The 21,889-nt window shown below is 40.1% G+C and overlaps 1 protein-coding gene across 1 annotated transcript in view; it reads right to left on the reverse strand.

The window, feature by feature from the left end:
* Nucleotides 1–21,889, reverse strand: part of LOC139324368 (M1-specific T cell receptor alpha chain-like) — a 139,884-nt gene that overhangs the window by 15,428 nt on the left and 102,567 nt on the right. Inside the window, exon 3 of the mRNA XM_070954080.1 lies at nucleotides 10,173–10,248. Within this exon, the coding sequence (XP_070810181.1) occupies nucleotides 10,173–10,248 (76 nt within the window). The remainder of the gene's footprint in view (nucleotides 1–10,172; nucleotides 10,249–21,889) is intronic.

Genomic DNA, 21,889 nt, shown 5'->3' on the forward strand with positions numbered 1-21,889 from the left:
ATGTGTCACCTGTTTAATTCAAGTGTAAAATGTGCAAAAAAAAAAAAACGGAGTTAACAATCTTGGACGGTGTACCCCAATTCAGAAAATACATAGAATCATAGAATTCTAAAAGTTTTGTTCCTTTCCCACCACACCCCAGACTGGACTTTACATATATATTTTTTTAATTTGATTTATATGCCGCCCTTCTCCGGAGACTCAGGGCGGCTTACAGTGCGTTAAGCAATAGCCTTCATACTTTTGTATATTTTATACAAAGTCAGCTTATTGCCCCCACAAACTGGGTCCTCAATTTACCTACCTTAGAAAGGATGGAAGGCTGAGTCAACCTTGAGCCTGGTGAGACTCGAACTTACTTTAATTGCAGACAGCTGGTGTTAAATTACAGTGCCTTGTCCGCAGAGCTATCTAGGCTCCTGATTATATTGCACTATAATTTATTTATTTTTTTTAATTTGATTTATATGCCGCCCTTCTCCGGAGACTCAGGGCGGCTTACAATGCACTAAGCAATAGCCTTCATTCTTTTGTATATTTATACAAAGTCAGCTTATTGCCCCCACATACTGGGTCCTCAATTTACCCACCTTAGAAAGGATGGAAGGCTGAGTCGACCTTGAGCCTTGGCGAGATTCGAACCTGCAGTAATTGCAGGCAGCTGGTCTTAATAACAGGGTGCCTTAGACCACTGTACTACCAAGGCTCCTATACTCCTAATATTCCCCTTATCTGCTTTTTTGAAAACATATGAATGCAACTTAAAGATTTATTCCCCCAAATTACTGGTTTTTGGGGATGCATCTTGAATAAACTGTCCCTGATCACAACTTTCATTTTGTCAGTATCATAGCTTTTTTTTTTTTTTTTTTTTTTTGGATAAAATGGCAGGATATGTTATTTTAAATTGCACAATACCAAGCTGGAGGTTATTTTATCAGCATAGATCTGTTGAACTCTGATGCTGAAGAAGACTCCTGCGAGTCCCTTGGACTGCAAGGCGATCCAGCCGGTCAGTCCTAGAGGAGATCAACCCTGATTGCTCTTTAGAAAGCCAGATCCTGAAGATGAAAGTCCAATATCTTTGGCCACCTAAAGAGAAGGAAGGACTCACTGGAGAAGAGCCTAATGCTGGGAAAGACTGAAGGCAAAAGAAGAAGAAGACGACAGAGAACGAGGTGGCTGGATGGAGTCACTGAAGCAGTCGGCGTGAGCTTAAATGGACTCCAGAGGATGGAGGAGGACAGAAAGGCCTGGAGAATCGTTGTCCATGGGGTTGCAATGGGTCGGACACGACTTCGCAACTAACAACAACATGTTTCAATGGAGCTAATTGGGAATCAACGTAGTCCTAAAGCGAAATTACCAGTTTGTATGCTACAGAGTAAAAATAATTATAATGATGTTCTCAAGTAAAAGATAGGATTAATGGAAGCAGGATTTCCTTAGAGAGTTTCTTAGGTTTATTCCTTCAATATGGCATGTATAAAAATGTCAACTTACCCGGATGAATTACTAATCTGGTGCCACTTCCAAATTGAATACTCCATCCACTACCTGTGTAACACTATGACACTTTCCTTTACAAAATGCCAACCTATAGAAAGAGCTCCAAAACATTTTTTGGTCTTCCCTTCAAGGTTTTATATAGTTTTACATTAAAGGTTTGCCATTTTTGGCATTAGAATGTCGCTCTTCAAACTTTCAACTATTGCATCCCTTATTTTTATTCCATAAATATGTTTGCTGCAATAACATGTTTCAAGGACTCTAACCTATGGCCTTCAATGATCCCACTTTCTTCTTTTCAACAGTTTCGCATCGGTAATCCATACTTATACATTTTCTCTTTTTCGTAGGCTTTTATGTGCATATTCTTTCTAGCCAGGTTTTACCTACGTAAGCTACGGTGTTATGCAGCCCTGGTTCTCCCAAAGGGCAGCACAGAGTCTGCTGTCTGTCAGCAAGAAACAAAAAGCCCAGAAACTTGTGAATGAGATTTCACAGAACCAGGGCTGCATAACATCGTAGCTTACGTAGGTAAAACCTGGCTAGAAAGAATATGCGTGTGTGTGTGTGTGTGTGTGTATACACACACACACACACACACACACACCCACACACACACACATACCATTTCTATTCTAATATTTCTATTCTAACAGAAATAGAAATAATAGAAATAGCAATAATAGAAATTTCTATTACTATTCTAATAGAAATAGAAATAATAGAAATAGGAATAATAGAAATAGAAATAGAAAAGATTAGACTAGACCTTGGAGGACTTCTAATCCAACCCCCTTTTTAGGCAGGATACCCTACACCACTTCAGACAAATGGTTATCCAATCTCTTCTTAAAAACTTCCAGCATTTACAACTTCTGGAGGCAAATTCTTCCACTGATTAATTGTTCTGTCAGGAAATTCCTCCTTAGTTCTATTTTGCTTCTCTCCTTGATTAGTTTCCACCCATTGCTTCTTGTTCTACCCTCAGGTGCTTTGAAGATCAGCTTGACCTGCTCCTCTAATTTTCTCTGGATAATTAGTCGTGCCATGTACTGGAGTCTTATGGGAAATGGTGGCAGATAAATGCAAGAAACAAATAGGGAAAGGCTATTGAACGATGGTTGCTATGATGGCTGATGACTACAGACTGTTGAATCTATCACTCTTATTCTGGGATCCATTAAAATGGGAAAATGGGAAGGGAAGAGGAGGGAAGGGAAAAAAAGAGGGAAGGAAGGAAAGAGATGGGAATGAGAAGAACGAAGGGAATGATGCATCAAACACCATGGTTGCTCTTAAACATGCTTGGGTGTGAGAGCAATACTTAAGCAACTGAAATTCATAAAGGGTAAAAGCTAAAACTAATGAAACTACAACTTCCTTAGGGTATGTCTGAAATTTATTCCTTAAATATGGCATGTATACAAATATGGACTTACCAGGGTAAACCACTAGCTTGGTGCCACTTCCAAATGTAATTTCACCCCATGCACTACTGTCACACTGTGATACCATCCTTTACAAAATGGCAACCTTTAGGAAAATGTTTGTAGGTTTAGAAGCCTCTTCCTAAAGGTTTAGGACAGGAATAGGACAGAGCAGAGGAGAGCAGAGTATAACAAAGTTGGAAGGGACCTTGGAGGTTTTCTAGTCCAACCCTCTGCTCAGGCAGGAAACCCTATACCCGTGATGGCGAACCTATGGCACGGGTGCCACAGGTGGCATGGGGACTCATATCTGTGGGCACACAAGTGTTGCCCTAGCTCAGTGGTCCCCAACCTTTTTATCGCCGCGGACCAATCAGCCTTTGATAATTTTACCGTGGCCCGCTGAGCGCACGCAGGGGTGGGGGCTTTGGGCCACACGTGCGTACCTGCGCGGGGCTCTCTTCCCTGGAGCTTTTGCGCACGGCCCAGGAGCCTTTGCGCTGCAGCGTTCATGTCCCCCGGCCGCTGCGCGGCCCGGTGCCAGGTACTCCACGGCCCGGCACCGGTCCGCGGACCGGGGGTTGGGGACCACTGCCCTAGCTCACCTCCAGTTCATTTGTGTGCGCCGGCCAGCTGATTTCCAGATCTTCTGGGCCCACTGGAAGTCGGGAAACGGGCCATTTCCGGCCTCCAGAAGACTCCAGGGGTTGGGGAAGGCCGTTTTCACCTTCCCCAGGCTCCTAGAAAGCCTCTGGAGCTTGGAGAGGGTGAAAAACGGGCCTACCAGGCCCACCGAGCCATCGCGTGCCAAAAGCGGGGGGACCGCAGGAGGGGTCACACGGACATGTGTCGGGGGTGGCGCATTGAAGTATGGGTGTGGGCACATACACACGTGCGCGATCACCCACCCCCCGCACTCCCCCCGCTTTTGGCACATGACGGCAAAAAGGTTAGCCATCACTGCCCTATACCATTTCAGACAAATAGCTGTCCAATCTCTTCTTAAAGCTTCCAGCATTTACAACTTCTGGAGGCAAGTCGTTCCACTGATTAATTGTTCTAACTGTCAGGAAATTTCTCCTTAGTTCTAAGTTGTTTCTCTCCTTGATAAGTTTCCACCCATTGCTTCTTGTCCTGCCCTCAGGTGCTTTGGAGAACAGCTTGACCTGGTCCTCTAATTTTCTCTGGATAATTAGTCCTGCCATGAGCTTGGCGTCCACTAATATCACTAGAAAAATACAAAGCCACGATACTTACATGGTTTCACCATTAAAAAAGTTCCTTTACCAAAGATGACTTTATAGTCAGTGGCACAGTGATCCCAAAGCTTACAAAAAACCCCAGAGCTCATTCATCCTTCACTCCTGATGTTTTAATAGGATCAGTGAAGAATAAGAAGGGTTCGAAGGAATCCCATATGATTTTTGAATTGTATAAATCTTTATATAATACCTAATAACTACCAGTATTCATATTAAAAAAAAAAAAAACTCTTAAGAGGTACTCAGTATATCAGTAACCGTCTGTAGCAAAAGTGAACGTCATTTTGGAGTAGTGGTTAAGGCATCAGGCTAGAAACTGGGAGAAGGCTGTGAGTTGTAGACCCGCTGGGGGCCAGTCACTTTCTATCAGCCCTAGGAAGGAGACAATGGCAAGTTACTTCTGAAAAGCTAAAGGGACTTGTCCAGGCAGTCTCTGAGATTCAGACACAATTGAGTGAAAGGGGAAATGAAAAATACACGATGTTGATTGAGCTCCATGCATAGAAGGCAGGTAAAATTAGTACTGGAGTCTAATGGGAAGTGGTGGCAGATAAATGCAACAAACAAATATGGAAAGGCTATTGCATGATGGCTGCTATAATGGCTGATGACTACAGATTGTTGAATCTATCACTCTTATTCTGGGGTCCATTAAAATGGGAAGGGGAGGGGAGGAAAGGGAAAAAAGGGAAGGAAGGAAGAAGGAAAGAAGGAAGGAGATGGGAATGAGAAGAGGGGAGTGGAGGAAAGGGAGGTGAGGGAAGGAAACAAGAGGGAAGGAAGAAAGAAGGAAGGAAGGAGATGAGAATGAGAAGAAGGAAGGGAAGGGAAGAGAAGGGAAAAAAGAGGGAAAAGGTAGGTAGAGGAAGGAAGGAGATGGATATGAGAAGAACGAAGGGGAGGGAAGGGAAGGAAGAAGGAAAGAGATGGGAATGAGAAGAGGGGAGGGGAGGGAAAAAGAGGGAAGGAAGAAGGAAGGAAGGAAGGAAGGAGATGGGAAAGAAAAATGAAGGGCAGGAATGGGAAGGGAAGGGAAAAGAAAAAAGGGAGGGAAGGAAGGAAGGAAGGAAGGAAGGAAGGAAGGAAGGAAGGAAGGAAGGAAGGAAGGAAGGAACATAGATTGAAACATAGGGAAGGGGGGGAAGGGAAGGGAAGGGAAGGGAAGGGAAAAACATTAGCCTATTCTCAAGAATTTGCTGATCCACTGAAGAAACCATGGTCTTATAAATTAACATCTTGGCTATTCCCCCTCATCTCAGTGTATTTGCACAGGACAGAGCAAAACTACATTTGGCACAGAATGCTGGTGTGTGTGTGCAGAAAAAGGAAACTATCTTACTACATTTGCAAAATAAATAAATAAATAAATAAATAAATAAATAAATAAATAAATAAGGGTGTTAAGGAGAGAGAGAGAGAGAAAGACTTACTTGGGGTCACGACTAGTCTAGTCCCACTTCCAAATACTGGCTTCCAGCCACTGCCCTCCCCACAGTGTTTTCAGCCTTGGCAAAAACTTCCCAGACACAAGAAAGGCAGTGAATGCAGATGGTATGCAACAGTTGGATGGATGGACGATCAATTCAGAGGGAAAACTTTAAGGCCTGTGGACATCCCAATCTAACAGCTAATTGTAAGCTAATAAAGTTGTCCTGGATGAAAAGTATGAAGTTATCTACCAATGAATACTAGCAGGCCTTCATCATGTTGGAATAAAAGAATAGATTTGTTGATAAATACACAGGGTAGGAAATCCTCACTTCTATCCCAACCTTCAAAGGGGAGAGAGGGAGGGGGAGGGAGGGAAGGAGAGAGACACAGAGAGAGAGAGACAGAGAAAGACAGAGGGAGACAGACACAGAGAGAGAGACAGGGAGAAAGAGAGAGAAACACACACAGAGAGAGACAGAGATAGAAAGACAGGGAGAGAGAGAGACAGAGACAGAGACAAAGACAGAGACAGAGACACAGAGAGAGACAGAGATAGAAAGACAGGGAGAAAGAGAGAGAGAGAGACAGAGACAGAGACACACACAGAGACACACACAGAGAGAGAGACAGAGACAGAGATAGAAAGACAGAGAGACAGAGACAGAGATAGAAAGACAGAGAGAGAGAGAGAGAGAGAGAGAGAGAGAGAGAGAGAGAGACAGAGACAGAGACAGAGACAGAGACAGAAAGACGCAGAGAGAGAGACAGAGAGACAGAGACAGAGATAGAAAGCCAGAGAGAGAGAGAGAGAGACAGAGACAGAGAGAGAGAGAGAGAGAGAGAGAGAGAGAGAGAGAGAGAGAGAGATTGCCCAGAGGATCGTTGGTTGCCCTCTTCTCTTTGGAAGAGCTTTATAGCTCCTGCTACCTTAAGAAAGTTCAAAACAATCTTCAAGATCCATCTCATCCTGGGCACTTTTTTTTTTTTTAACTATTACCATCTGGCAGACGGTACAGGACAATAAGAACAAGGACAAATAGGCTGAAAAACAGCTTCTATCCCAGAACAATAACCATATTGAATTCTATGGTATAGTGCAATATTGGGTTTTCAGTTTCAATTATATAGAATGTAAAGGATGTATGTTTGTGTTTTTATTGTTATAGTTATAAAGTACACCGAAGACGGCATTTAATTTCGTTGTACCATGTGCAATGACAATAAACTAAACAAAACTAAACTAAACTAAACTAAACTAAACTAAAATTAATATTAGGGAAGGACTGTTTTGAGCTGACCACAGGGGCAAAAATAAAGAAATAAAACTTACTTGGCATTACGGCCAGCCTAGTCCCACTTCCAAAGATCACCTTGTCACCAAAACTAGACACAGTGTTTTCCGCCTTGACAAAAATACCACCCTTCCTTTTAGCATCAGAATTATGCCTTCCTTTTAAAAAGCTAAGTCTTTAGACCTTTGGAATAAAATTTGAAGGATTGTGGATATTGGAAATATGAATCGTTTTGATGTCTACACCTATATATTTTTTGATAATTATGGTGGAGGGAAAATCATAAACAAATAAATTAATACTAGCAAAATAGACACATCGATTAAGAAAAATTAAAAGGGGGAAAGCTATTTTTATAGAAACAGAGCAAACTTACGTGGTTGGACAACTAATTTTGTCCCTGAACCAAATACCAGTTTCTGAAGTTCACACAGTTATTTCTTCTTTATCATAAACATATGCAAGGCTACAGCTATGGCTGTAGGTAGATTACACATGCACACTTTAAGTGCACATTTTAAGGAAGGCTGGTCCTTAATTTGATGAAAAGAAGAGGAAAGGAGAGGAAAGTTCATAAAACCTCAAATGGTTAAGATTGAGAAACACTGGATAGATTTTTCTCGATGCTGCTCTAGACTTTAGGATTTAAGATGTCAAGGATGGCAGCTACTAGAAATCTGAAGGAGAGTCTAGAAAGAGTGCAGAGAACAGCAACAAAGATGATTAGGAGACTGGAGGCTAAAACATATGAAGAACGATTGCAGGAACTGGGTATGTCTAGTTTAATGAAAAGAAGGACTAGGGAAGACATGATAGTAGTGTTCCAATATCTCAGGGGCTGCCAAAAAGAAGAGGGAGTCAAACTATTCTCCAAAGCACCTGAGGATAGGACAAGAAGCAATGGGTGGAAATTAATCAAGGAGAGAAACAACTTAGAACTAAGGAGAAATTTCCTGACAGTTAGAACAATTAATCAGTGGAACAACTTGCCTCCAGAAGTTGTGAATGCTCCAACACTGGAAGTTTTTAAAATGAGATTGGATAACTATTTGTCTGAAGTGGTGTAGGGTTTCCTGCCTAAGCAGGGGGTTGGACTAGAAGACCTCCAAGGTCCCTTCCAGCACTGTTATTCTAATATTCTGTAGAGTGGATAACTTATTTGCAATGCTGTTTCCGAAGTTGATAATGTCTAGACCACTGACCACTGCATTAAATTCTCCTCCTTGGTTATTAACCCACATTGGCTTGGCTACACAGGAAGAATCAACTGTACTAACTATCCAGCAACTAAGACACACTGTCCCCATGATCAGAAAAACAACATTATGTGGATGAGGGAACACTGGGTAGAAATATCAATTCGAAAAAGAGTGTCTCATCAATAGAAGAGAATATTTGTAGCTCAGAGTTGAACTGTGAGGTTCTTGGTGCTCAGTGAACTGACGGTGTTACCTAATTTGGTAATGAAATGTCTGCAAGGAAACCACCAAGCTCAGAGAGCACAAAAAATCCCACATAGTTTTTCATTGTTGATCATCTTCAAAGATCTCTAGAACTTCAGGCCCCTTCTCACTTTTTTCCTTCTCTTTCTCTCTCACCAGTGAAACCAGATTGTAAAATTTAATTTAATGTATATCATGATATCATTATTTCATCATTCATGAATGGTTCAATTTCTTCTATGTCTTGAAGCTAAAAATCTGAGAAGCAGAGTAATAGAGTTGGAAGGGAGCTTGGAGATCTTCTAGTCCAACCCCCTGCTCAAGCAGCAGACCCTATACAATTTCAGACAAATGGTTGTCCAACCTCTTAGAAACCTCCAGTGATGGAGCACCCACAACTTCTGAAGGCAAGTCATTCCACTGATTTATTGTTCTCACTGTCAGAAAATTTCTCCTTAGTTCTAGGTTGCTTCTCTCCTTGATTAGTTTCCATCTATCGCTTCGTGTCCTGCCTTCAGGTTCTTTGGAGAATAGGTTGACTCCCTCTTCTTTGTGGCAGTCGCTTTCGATATTGGAACACTGCTATCATGTCACCCCAGTCCTTCTTTTTATTAAAAGCATCTCTTCTAATTCTCCAATGGAAGAACAACTATACATTCCTATTAAAAGTTATATCATTGTCACACCCTAAGAACTTATAAAGCGATAGTATAATTTATCTATGGGGAATCTAGCATATTAGGGAATAGAACAATTGCTTGTTTATTTACCAGGTTATATATAGAATAGAATAGAATAGAATAGAATAGAATAGAATAGAATAGAATAGAATAGAATAGAATAGAATAGAATAGAATAGAATAGAATAGAATAACAGAGTTGGAAGGGACCTTGGAGGTCTTCCAGTCCAACCCCCTGCTTAGGCAGGAAACCCTACACCACTTCAGACAAATGGTTGTCCAACCTCTTCTTAAAAACTTCCAGTGTTGGAGCATTCACAACCTCTGGAGGCAAGTTGTTTCACCGATTAATTGTTCTAACTGTCAGGAAATTTCTCCTTAGTTCTAAGTTGCTTCTCTCCTTGGTTAGTTTCCACCTGTTGCTTCTTGTCCTACCCTCAGGTGCTTTGGAGAATAGTTTGGCTCCCTCTCCTTTGTGGCAGCCCCTGAGATATTGGAACACTGCTATCATGTCTCCCCTAGTCCTTCTCTTCATCAAACTAGACATACCCAGTTCCTGCAACCGTTCTTCGTATGTTTTAACCTCCAGTCCCCTAATCCTCTTTGTTATAATTCAAGGGTTGAACATAATTCAACGGTTGTGTAAACCCACACGTGGACGAACCGTTTTGGTTGCTTAATACTTCTTGACATAGTGCTGACCATCTTTCAAGTCAAAGTCATTTTTCCTCAACTGAAAATAGTGAGACCAGAATTGAATCTGGATTATTTTTTTTTTCAAAGCACGCTCCTCCACATGTCACTACATGGTGGGATGGGATGAACAAAGAAAGGACCCTCTTGAACTGACTTTGTTGTTGTTAGTTGCGAAGTCGTGTCCGACCTATCACAACCTCATCAACAACATTCCTCCTGGCCTTCCTGTCCTCTACCATCCTCTGGAGTCCATTTAAGCTCACGCTGACGGCTTCAGTGACTCCATTCAGCCACCTCGTTCTCTGTCATCCCCTTCTTCTTTTGCCCTCAATCTTTCCCAACATTAGCCTCTTCTCAGGTGAGTCCTTCCTTCTCATTAGGTGGCCAAAGTCTTGAACTGACTACAAAGCATAAATAAAAGGATGAAGCTTACCTGGCCTTACAACCAGCCTAGTCCCACTTCCAAAGATCACCTTATTGTATCCACTATTAGACACAGTGCTTCCTGCCTTGACAAAAACAGGTTCTTCTCCCAAAATGCTTTTCCAAAAAGCTTTTGGACTTTCTAGGGTTTTTTTCCCCTCCTTGAAAACATGTTGCTTTTCATCCCAGAAAAAGCTTCTTATCCTGCCTTCAGGTTCTTGGATGCTTTTTTTGGATGAGAATTGAAATGTTTTCAAGGGGAAAAAAAAAACCCCAAGGAAATCCAGTTTTTCTTTTGAAAAGCACTATTTGGGACAACCATGAATCGGGTGATTGAGAATCTCCATAGATAACACATCCTCCTATTTGTATCAGCAAGTATAACTTCCTTTTGAAAAGCTAAATCTCTAGGATAAAAAATTTGGAGCGCTGTCGCTTGTAATTATCTCCCGAAAGGAATTGGGAGGGGGGAAGAGAAAGGAGATTAAAATATGGGAACAGATTAAAAAAAATGGTAACAGAAATTAAACAATATTATAGCAATAGCACTTAGACTTACATACCGCTTCACAGTGCTTTACAGCCCTCTCAAAGTGGTTTACAGAGTCAGCCTATGGCCTTCAACAATCTAGGTCCTCATTTTACCCAACTCGGAAGGATGGGAGGCTGAGTCAACCTTGAGCCTGGTGAGAATCGAACTGCCAAATTGCTGTCATCTGGCAGTCAGCAGAAGTAGCCTGCAGTCCTGCACTTTAACTACTGTGCCACCTCGACTCTTTATAGATGGATTCAACCCTTTATTTATTTATTTATTTTATTTTATTTATTGGTTCAATTTATATGCCGCCCTTTTCCAGAGACTCAGGGCGGCTTACAATGCGTTAAGCAATAGCCTTCATACTTTTGTATATACCTGCTTAGTAGGGCTTTCGTTCCCCACCCCCAAGCGGTGTTCTTTTTTTAAATTTTTTATACAAAGTCAGCTTATTGCCCCCACAAACTGGGTCCTCATTTTACCTACCTCGAAAGGATGGAAGGCTGAGTCAACCTTGAGCCTGGTGAGATTTGAACTTGCAATAATTGCAGACAGCTGGTGTTACTTAACAGTGCTTTAGTCTGCTGCGCCACCAAGGCTCTTGAAAGTAGACGTATAATATTTCCACAGGTCCATTTTCATATCAGTTATCTAATATTCTTAATTTCTTACTATTTTCCATTGTTCAGCTCAATGACCTTCCTTCCTTCCTTCCTTCCTTCCTTCCTTCCTTCCTTCCTGGATAAAAATATTGAGTGCTATCGCTTGTAATTATCTCCCAATTTGGGGTGGGGGAGGAGGAGATTAAAATATGTCAATGACTGGATAGAAATGTCAAGATTCCCAAATCTTATCATGATACTGTATTTTCCTGCTGATAACAGAAATTAAACAGTATTATAGATGGATGCAACTCTTGAAAGAGGACATATAATATTTCCACTGGTCCATTTTTGTATCAGTTATCTAATGGCATTCACTCTCAATTTTTGCGAGATCAATCATTTTCTGCACATTTAAGCTTAGTGCAATTGCCACCTTCGGGTAGCGTGGCTGCACTTTACATATTACTTTCCAGTTTATTTATCACATGTATGTATTTTTATGTCAAATGTATGTAATTACATGAATGCCTGAATACATGCACACAAAAAAAGGAAAATTAATGTTAGGAAAGGACTGTTTTGAGTTGACCACAGTGTCAAGAATGAAGAGAGAAAACTTACTTGGCATTACGACCAGCCTAGTCCCACTTCCAAAGATCACCTTGTCGGCAAAGTTAGACACAGTGCTTTTCGCCTTGACAAAAACATCCTTTCCTTTTTGCATCAGAATTATGCCTTCCTTTTAAAAAGCTAAGTCTCTAGACCTTTGGAATAAAATGTGAAGGATTGTGGCTATTGGAAATATGAATTGTTTTGACGTCTATACCTATAAAATATATATTTTTTCTTTTGGATTCTAGTTTCTTCCTTCGAGGAGTGAATCCACTCTGCCCTTTCCATCCCATAATTTCCAGGCTTTTTTCAAACGTTTCCAGACTCTTCCTTCCTACAATTTATCAGTTCACCAAAAGCCTCTATAATTATATTAAATATATTAAATCACAGTGCCTTTAAAGAGCAGTGTGCAGTGGCAGCCAAAAAAGTCAATACAATCCTAAATTTCATTAACGGGGGATACAATCAAGATCAAGTGAGGTACTATTACCACTCTATAAGAGTGACCACATCTAGAGTACTGCATCCAGTTTTGGTCACCACACTATAAAAAGGATGTTAAGACTCTAGAAAAAGTGCAGAGAAGAGCAACAAAGATGATTAGGGGACTGGAGGCTAAAACATATGGAGAATGGTTACAGGAACTGGGCATGGCTAGTCTAGTGAAGAGAAGAACCAGGGAAGACATGATAGCAGTCTTCCATTATTTGAGAGACTGCCACAGAGAGGAGGTGGTCAAGCTGTTCTCCAAAGCACCTGAGGGACAGACAAGGAATAATGGATGGAAACTGATCAAGGAGAGATTCAACCTAGAAATGAGGAGGAACTTTCTGACACTGAGAACAATCAACCAATGGAACAGAAGTTGCCTTTGGAAGTTGTGGGAGCTTCATCGCTTGAGACTTTCAAGAAAAGATTGGACTGCCATTTGTCAGAAATGGTGTAGGGTCTCCTGCTTGAGTGGGGGGTTGGACTAGATGACCTATAAGGTCCCTTCCAACTCTGTTAATCTGTTAAACATCAGCTAAGGCTTCATCGCATCCTACAATTCTATATACACTGATCATCCAGTAAACCCTATTGCATTCAGAACTCTTTATTTCTGTGTAAACAGAAAATGACCAGGTTAATTTGTTACGGTCTGTTTTTCAAAGAATTTTGAAAATGTAAGAAAAAATCCTAGATTCTAAGTCTGTCTCTTTTTTCTTTCTTTCTCTCTTTCCCTTTTCCCCTCTTTCCCTTTTCCCCTCTTCCTCTTTTGCTTTCATACTATATGCCAAACGGTACATACATTTTAAAAGAAAAGAATAGAAAAGACATTTCAGGGTACTACTATCTGAAGATTTCTATCTTTTTACTTCTGAAACTGTCCTGAATCTGTTCTTAGCTTTAAATCTTCTGAAGCTGAGGAATAACTAGAAAATAGAAGCATTTCCACAAGACTTTGTTTTTGGAAAGAAATATATTAAGCATAAAAAAGTGGAGAGGGAAGTGCACAGAACCCAATACTCAGTAAGATCTGAAGTTTGTTCCAGACCCAAAAGTAACCTTGGTTCTGTAATTTGAACAATGATCTCTCCTTGAGCCTAAGATCTTAGAGGGATACAGCTGGGACTGCCCCATCTAAAGAAAGTCATTTGCGAAAGGACAATTCTAGAATGAGGCAAAGACCCAAATAATGAGACTAAAACATATGAAGAATGATTGCAGGAACTGGGCATGGCTAGTCTAGTGAAGAGAAGGACCAGGGGAGACCTGATATCAGTCTTCCAATATTTGAGGGGCTGCCACAGAGAGGAGGGGAGTCAAGCTATTTTCCAAGGCACCTGAAGGCCAGACAAGGAACAATGGATGGAAACTGATCAAGGAGAGATTCAACCTAGAAATAAGGAGAAATTTTCTGACAGTGACAACAATCAACCCATGGAACAGAAGTTGCCATCCGAAGTTGTGGCAGCTTCATCCCTGGAGGCTTTCAAGAAGAGACTGGACTGCCATCTGTCAGAAATGGTGTAGGGTCTCCTGCTTGGCTGATTGGGGGGGGGGGCTGGACTAGATCACCTACAAGGTCTCTTCTAACTCTGTTACTCTGTTAATCTGCTTTCCCAGTTTATCTAGTTGGGTTTGCAAGTTACTCAGACATGACTATTTGCCTGAGTTCAGGGGTGCTAAAAAAGAAATATCAAGGTGGCAGCCACTTTCTTTATACATTACTTGTTCAAAATGTGATAAAAACTAACCAGAACTATGATAAAGAAATGTAAAACAGAAAAAAAGAAAAGAAAAGAAAGGAAAAAAAAAAACACCAAAAAAGGCAAAAAAAAAAAAAAGAATGGAAAGAAACAGAAAGGAATTTCAGATTTTTGTTTACAGGAAATGAGAAAGATAACTTACTTGGCATTACGACTAGCTTAGTACCACTTCCAAAGATGACCTTACTATAGGCATTATTCACAGTGATTTCTGCCTTGACAATTACCTGATTTCCTATTTCTGTCAGCAATTATAACTTCTTTTTTGAAAGCTAAACCCCTAGATTTTAGGATAAAAATGTCAAGGAAAATAACTACTGGAAATCCAAAACGTCATTTGGACATCTGTGCCTGCAAAATACTTTACTTTGGACTCTAGTTTCGTTCTCCAAAGGTGTGAACACTTTGCCTTTTCTATCCCATAATTTAGAGTATTTCCTAACTCTTATTGGGTTATCCAACTTGTTCAGGAAAAAGCCCCGATAAATATACTAGGATTTAAACATTTTACAAAGGAGACAAAAACTAACAAGAGCGAAGATGGAGGAAAGGCGAGGAAAGAAAACCAAAAAAACAAGTGAAAGCCAACATTGGGAAAAAAAATAATGAAAAAAAAAATAACAGAAAGAAGGAGCTTTGGATTTTCTTTTCAACAATTATAAGTGCGAAAGAACTTTTTGTGCTGACCACCGTGGGAAAAATAACTTACTTGGCATTACGACCAGCCTAGTCCCACTTCCAAAGAAAAATCTGTAGCCATTGTTAGACACAGTGCTTTTTGCCTTAACAAGAACATGTCTATTTGTGTCAGGAATTAGAACTTTGTTCACAAAGATAAGAAATAAAATACTGTGTACCAAATAAAATTAGGAAAATTTATTCAGGGTTGGACTAGAAGATTTCCAAGGTTCCTTCCAACTATTCTATTCTATTCTATTCTATTCTATTCTATTCTATTCTATTCTATTCTATTCTATTCTATTCTATTCTATTCCATTCCATTCCATATTTTCTATTCTATTCTATTCTATTCTATTCTATTCTATTCTATTCTATTCTATTCCATTCCATTCCATTCCATTCCATTCCATTCCATTCCATTCCATTCCATTCTAATCCATTCCCAATCCATTCAATTCCATTCCATTCTCCAAAAAGAAATGGAAAGAAAATTAAAAGATTGAAATATGGCAAGGAACAGATAGAAATACAACATTCCCAAATCCTGTCCTGATATTTTCCTGCCGATAGCAGAAATCACCTTTTGGGAAATTTAATTTGGGTCTTGGAACAAAATATTTGGATTATTTTTTTTTAAGTTTTATTGGATTTTTATTGTTAAATATACATCAATATCAATACATGATCAGTGTGGCCGCTGGGTATAATTCTTTTTGATACAAGTAGCGATAATATTAATATTATTAATAATATTTAATTAATAATATTTGTTACATTAACATTTGTTACTTTATCAAATGTAACATTAACAAAATGCATTTGTTACATTATCAACAGTAGAGACCTTCAAATTTCTAGGTTCTACCATATCTCAAGATCTAAAATGGACAGCTAACATCAAAAACATCATCAAAAAAGCACAACAAAGAATGTTCTTTCTGCACCAACTCAGGAAGCTCAAACTGCCCAAGGAGCTGCTGATCCAGTTCTACAGAGGAATTATTGAGTCTATCATCTGCACCTCTATAACTGTCTGGTTTGGCTCTGCAACCCAACAAGACAGACACCGACTTCAGAGGATAATTAGAACTGCAGAAAAAACAATGGCTACCAACCTGCCTTCCACTGAGGACCTGTATAGTGCACGAGTCAAAAAGAGGGCTGTGGAAATATTTACAGACCCCTCACATCCTGGACATAAACCGTTTCAACTCCCACCCTCAAAATGACGCTATAGAGCACTGCACACCAGAACAACTAGACACAAGAACAGTTTTTTCCCGAACGCCATCATTCTGCTAAACAAATAATTCGCTCAACACTGTCAAACTAGTTACTAAGTCTGCATTACTATTAATCTTCTCATCGTTCCCATCACCCATCTCCTTCCACTTATGACTGTATGACTGTAACTTTGTTGCTTATATCTTTACAATTTATATTAATATTGTTTCCTGATTGCTTATTTGTACCCTATGACTATCAATAAGTGTTGTACCTTATGATTCTTGATGAATGTATCTTTTCTTTTATGTACACTGAGAGCTTATGCACCAAGGCAAATTCCTTGTGTGTCCAATCACACTTGGCCAAAAAAAACAAAAAAACAAACACTATTCTATTCCATTCTAATCAAATTTATGTAATCCTAGTATTAATATACGTTTGTTTTAAAGTAGTCATTCAATATTTCAATGTTCCATTTTAATGCCAATGATACTATTTAAATATACACAGTAATACCATCTTTTCAGCCTCTAATCTTTCCATCTAGTTATTGCTTATATTCTAATATATAAAAATTATATATGCTAATATTCCCCCTGTTTCTTATTTCTACCTCTATTCTTGCTATTAGTCAGGCCACCATTACTAATGGTTGTTCCAATGATGCTTTTCCAAGTGGCATGTAGACTTTCCTGGTCTCTTGAAAAAGTCCCTTTGGGACAACCATGGCCTGGATGACTGAGAATCTCCATAGACGCTCAGGGATTTTGTTAAACTCTGTAGACTGCATATAAATTGGGGGTAGGGATGAGCAAAAAAAGGACCCCCACAATGACAGTTGCAAGAATAAAGAGCTAAAAACTTACTTGGCATTACAACCAGCCTAGTCCCACTTCCAAAGGTGACCTTATAGTTGTTAACATTAGACACAGTGCTTTCTGCCTTGACAAAAACATGGCTTCCTATTTCTATCAGCAGTTATAACTTCCTACTGGCAAGCTAAATCTATGGACTTTAGGATTAAAATGTAAAGGAATATGGCTGCTGAATATCGGAAGCCTCTGATCTGAGGCCTGAGAACAATAAAGTTCTCAAACTTCAGGCCCAGAGGTGAGTCTCAGCAGGTTCTGACCAGTTCTGGAGAACTGGTAGTGAAAATTTTGAGTAGTTTGGAGAACCAGTAGTAAAAATTCTGACTGGCCCCGTCCCCATCTATTCTCTGCCTCCCAAGTCCCAGCTGATTGGGAGAAAATGGGGATTTTGCAGTAACATTCCCCTGGATTGGGGAGGGAATGGAGATTTTACAGTATCCTTCCCCTGCCACGCCCACCAAGCCACGCCCACAGAACTGGTAGTAAAATTTTTTGAAATCGATCACTGTTCAGGCCCTCTTGTTGTCTCCCTCATAATTAAAATGTAGATACCCAGAGACCTTCATCTTATTTCTGTTACCTCAAACCTCTACCTCTATAAGAAAGCGCTTAAAAAAGAGTCAGAATTGGCCTGAAACTTTAGAAAAACAGGTCTTTTTGTCAAGAATGGTTGCTGGAATTGGGTATGTCTAGTTTAATGAAAAGAAGGACTAGGGGAGACATGAGAGCAGTGTTCCAATACCTCAGAGGCTGCCACAAAGAAGAGGGAGTCAAGATACTCTCCAAAGGAACTGAGGGTAGGACAAGAAGCAATGCGTGGAAACTAATCAAGGAGAGAAGCAACTTAGAACTAAGGAGAAATTTCCTGACAGTTAGAACAATTAATCAGTGGAACAACTTGCCTCCAGAAGTTGTGAATGCTCCAACAATGGAAGTTTTTAAGAAGATGTTGGATAACCATTTGTTTGAAGTGGTGTATGGTTTCCTGCCTAAACAGGGTTGGATTAGAAGACCTCTAAGGTCCCTTCCAACTCTGTTATTATTCTATTCTATTCTATTCTATTCTATTCTATTCTATTCTATTCTATTCTATTCTATTCTATTCTATTCTATTCTATTCTATTCTATTCTATTCTATTCTATTCTGTTCCCAAGGTTCTCAAACCTTGTCATGATATTCTCCTGCTGATAACAAAAAATTGCATATATGAATTCAGTCCTTGAAAGTAGAATTTATAATGTTTCCATAGGCCCATTTCTATGTACTGAATGAGATTCACTCTCAGTGTTGTGAGATAAAAAAGTAAATTAAGCACGTGTGAGCTTAATGCAATTGTCACCTATTGGTATCTTGACTGCTTATTCCTTACCGATTATGTTTTCTCAGTTTATATATCACGCGCATGTGTTTTTACGTCATAAGTGCATAATTATAGGCAGATACACACAAATCAAGAAAATTAATGGATAATAATTGTGGTGGGGATGAGCAAGGAAAGGGCCCACTTGGGTTGACCACACGGGCAAGAATAAACAAATAAAACTTACTTGGCACTACAACCAGCTTAGTCCCTCTTCCAAAGATGACATTTCTGACACTACCGGTATACACAGTGCTTTCTGCCTTGACAAAAACACGTCTTCCTATTTCTATCAGCAACTATAACTTCCTTGGGAAATGCTAAATCTTTAACATTTAACGTTAAAATATCAAGGAATACACACCTGCTAGAAATCTAAAGAATCATTTGGATATGTGTTCCTGTAAAATACTTTCCTTTAAGATGTTGGTTCTCTGGAAGCGTGAACCCACACTCTGCAGTTTACATTTCCATAATTTAGACAGCTTCAAGAATCTTACTTATCCTGCAGTCAGTATTGTCCAAAGGATGACTCTCAAAAAGACAAACCAAGCATGGAAAAATCCAAGATTTGATTGAAAGAGCCCATTGAAACTTTTAGGAATGGAGGTGGCTTTGTGGTCTAAGCAATCATCAGCTTCATCTGCTCCATGTGGAAAAGCCAAAGAACAAATATTTGGAAGGTAGACAACTGAATTGGGCAGGACATGAGAGGGATAAAGGGAATAAGAAACGGAACTTACTTGGAGTCACATCCAATTTAGTTCCACCTCCAAAGATGAGCTTATTGAAACTACCGTAGATTCACAATGCTTTCTTTCTTGACCAAAAAGTGCCCAAAGTAGGACAACATTGAAAGCAAAGGTAAAGGAGATGCCCTCAGAAATGTTTGACTTGGCAAAGAAAGCTTTTCTCCTGTTCACATTCACCCAATTTTCTTGGTGAACTCTAGCTGTGAGGACTTCAAATCAGGAGTGAAATCCAGCAGGTTTTGACAGGTTCTGGAGAACCGGTAGCAGAAATTTTGAGTAGTTCGGAGAACCGGCAAATACCACCTCTGCCTGGCCCCAGAGTGGGGTGGGAATGGGGATTTTGCAGTATCTTTCCCCTGGAGTGGGATGGGAATGGGGATTTTGCAGTATCCTTCCCTTGCCATGCCCACCAAGCCACACCACGCCCACCAAGCCACGCCCACAGAACCGGTAGTAAAAAAATTTGGATTTCACCACTGCTTCAAATCCCAGATTTCTCAGCAATTCAGAGCCATTAAGATAAATTTAGATGGATTGTTGTGCATCAAAAGCAAGAGGACTTCCTCTTAGCTATGTCCTTAATATTTCAGAACTATTGAGAAATCAAGGATTGTAAATTATTTTGCACAGAGGTTGACCATGGTGAAGCAGTATAGGAAGTTATGGAGTGGGAATGTATGGATTTCTTGATTTCTGTGCTTCCTTTCTTCCAAAGAAGGAATACGATCACCTGTAATTTATACTATTATGCTATTATACTATTATTTATACATCCTATTAAACAAAGCGTTTGGGAAGCAGGGAGGAAACATCAAATTTCTAAAGCGGTGTAGAATATATAAAGCAAAATTCCATTCATTCTCACAAGGAATGAAAAAAAAAAACCCTACTCTCCTGCATTTCAGAACAATGAAGGTGAGACCTTACTCATCTGTAACACCCAAAAGAAGCCAATGAAGTGAGAATGTTCTGACGTACCTGGTATTATGGTTAACCTGGTGCCTTGCCCAAATATCACTGTCCTGTAGCCATCTTGACTACACAATAAGAAATGACTTTACAAAAAAGGAAGCCAAAACACTGTTTTTTTCCCTTTCCTCCATTTGGTGTGTTCTTAAATGAACATGAGTTAAGCACTTCATGAAGATACTTGGAATAATGTGGAGCCACTGATCTTGTATGCAAACATCCAGATAGACACACATTTGCTCTACACACTTTGTTCCCACCTAATAATCATTCAGATTTTTGCAATCCTGGTCTGCTAGCTCTAGAAATGTGATCTCTCCTGTCAGGGTTCCAAGTGACACCCCCAACGAAATCATACTCTGAGGCTTGAGGTTCCTCAAAGCTAATTTTTATTAGAGATGTCATATTGGCACATCTGGGAAAACTCGAATCTGAGAGCTTCCGGGTTTTCCTCACCCAAAAGAAAGTTCAAGACCTTGCCCTTCACCCATGAACCAATCAGGTACCTTCCGGAACAGAAGACACCTCCTCATTTTTCTCAGCACACCTGCAGGGCACAACGGCCTTGACTTTCTGGAAAGAATGTTATTTTGACTACATATCATCTTCACTCCATACACCTCCCATTTTCCCACAGTAGAATTTGTGGCAGGCCTGAAGGCTCAAAGGTAAAAGATGGCTTCCAGGTCTGACATTTTCCTTCTCAAGGGAAAACACATGAAGTTGCCCTATTCCCACATGAAAGGACATCTAAACAAATTTAAATGTTTATATTCACATCCTACTGTAACAATGACGTTCTTAGTCCTAAGGTCCTCTTGTGGTCTCCCTCATAGTTAAGAAGGACCTTCTTCTTACTTCTGTTGCCCTCAAAACTCCATCTCTATAAGAAATGCTTAGAGGTCAGAGTCAGAATCAGCCTGCAACTCTACAAAACCGGATTGTTTAAAAAAAATCCCAAAAGCACTACTGGTAGAATTACAGAGAGTTTATCTTTGTTGAGAAACTCACGTGGATGAACCTTCAGCTCTGTTCCAGTCCCAAAGACAACTCTAGAAGAGCTGTAACTTATCACAGTGTTCTGAATCTTTACATAAAGTCATCACTTAAGCCAACTTGGATGAGAAGTCCTGAGGAGACTTCAAATCCTTTTTTTTTTTGTCATGGATATGGATGGTTTAATTTTGGCAGTTCTAAGAAGTTCTTAGTTGGACCATAAGAAAGGCTGAGAGCCAAAGAATTGAGGCCTTTGAACTCTGGTGCTTGAGAAGACTCCTGCGAGTCCCTTGGACTGCAAGGCGATCCAACCGGTCAGTCCTAGAGGAGATCAACCCTGACTGCTCTTTAGAAGGCCAGATCCTGAAGATGAAACTCAAATATTTTGGCCACCTAATGAGAAGGAAGGACTCGCTGGAGAAGTGCCTAATGCTGGGAAAGATTGAGGGCAAAAGAAGAACGGGACGACAGACAATGAGGTGGCTGGATGGAGTCACTGAAGCAGTCGGTGTGAGCTTAAATGGACTCCAGAGGATGGTAGAGGACAGGAAGCTGGAGGAACATTGTCCGTGGGGTCGCAATGGGTTGGACACAACTTTGCAACTACCAACAACAACAAGAAGAAGTTCTACTCCCAAACATCATAAGCATTAAATATTGAATATAAATATGAAATGAAATATTGAAGACCAAGTCACGATTAGGAAAATGTGCATAACAATTTTTTGAGAATTGTTTATAATCACTGAAGACTGCGTATAAATTGGGGGTGGTTTTTCTCATCACTGAAAACTGCATATAATGGGGGATGAGCAAGGAAAGGACCCCCTCTTGCGTGGACCATGAGACCAAAACAAAAACG

This window comes from Pituophis catenifer, unplaced genomic scaffold (assembly GCF_029215685.1).
Source record: "Pituophis catenifer annectens isolate HBS135680 unplaced genomic scaffold, rPitCat1.0.hap2 SCAF_15, whole genome shotgun sequence".
In the NCBI taxonomy this organism is placed as follows: domain Eukaryota; kingdom Metazoa; phylum Chordata; class Lepidosauria; order Squamata; family Colubridae; genus Pituophis; species Pituophis catenifer.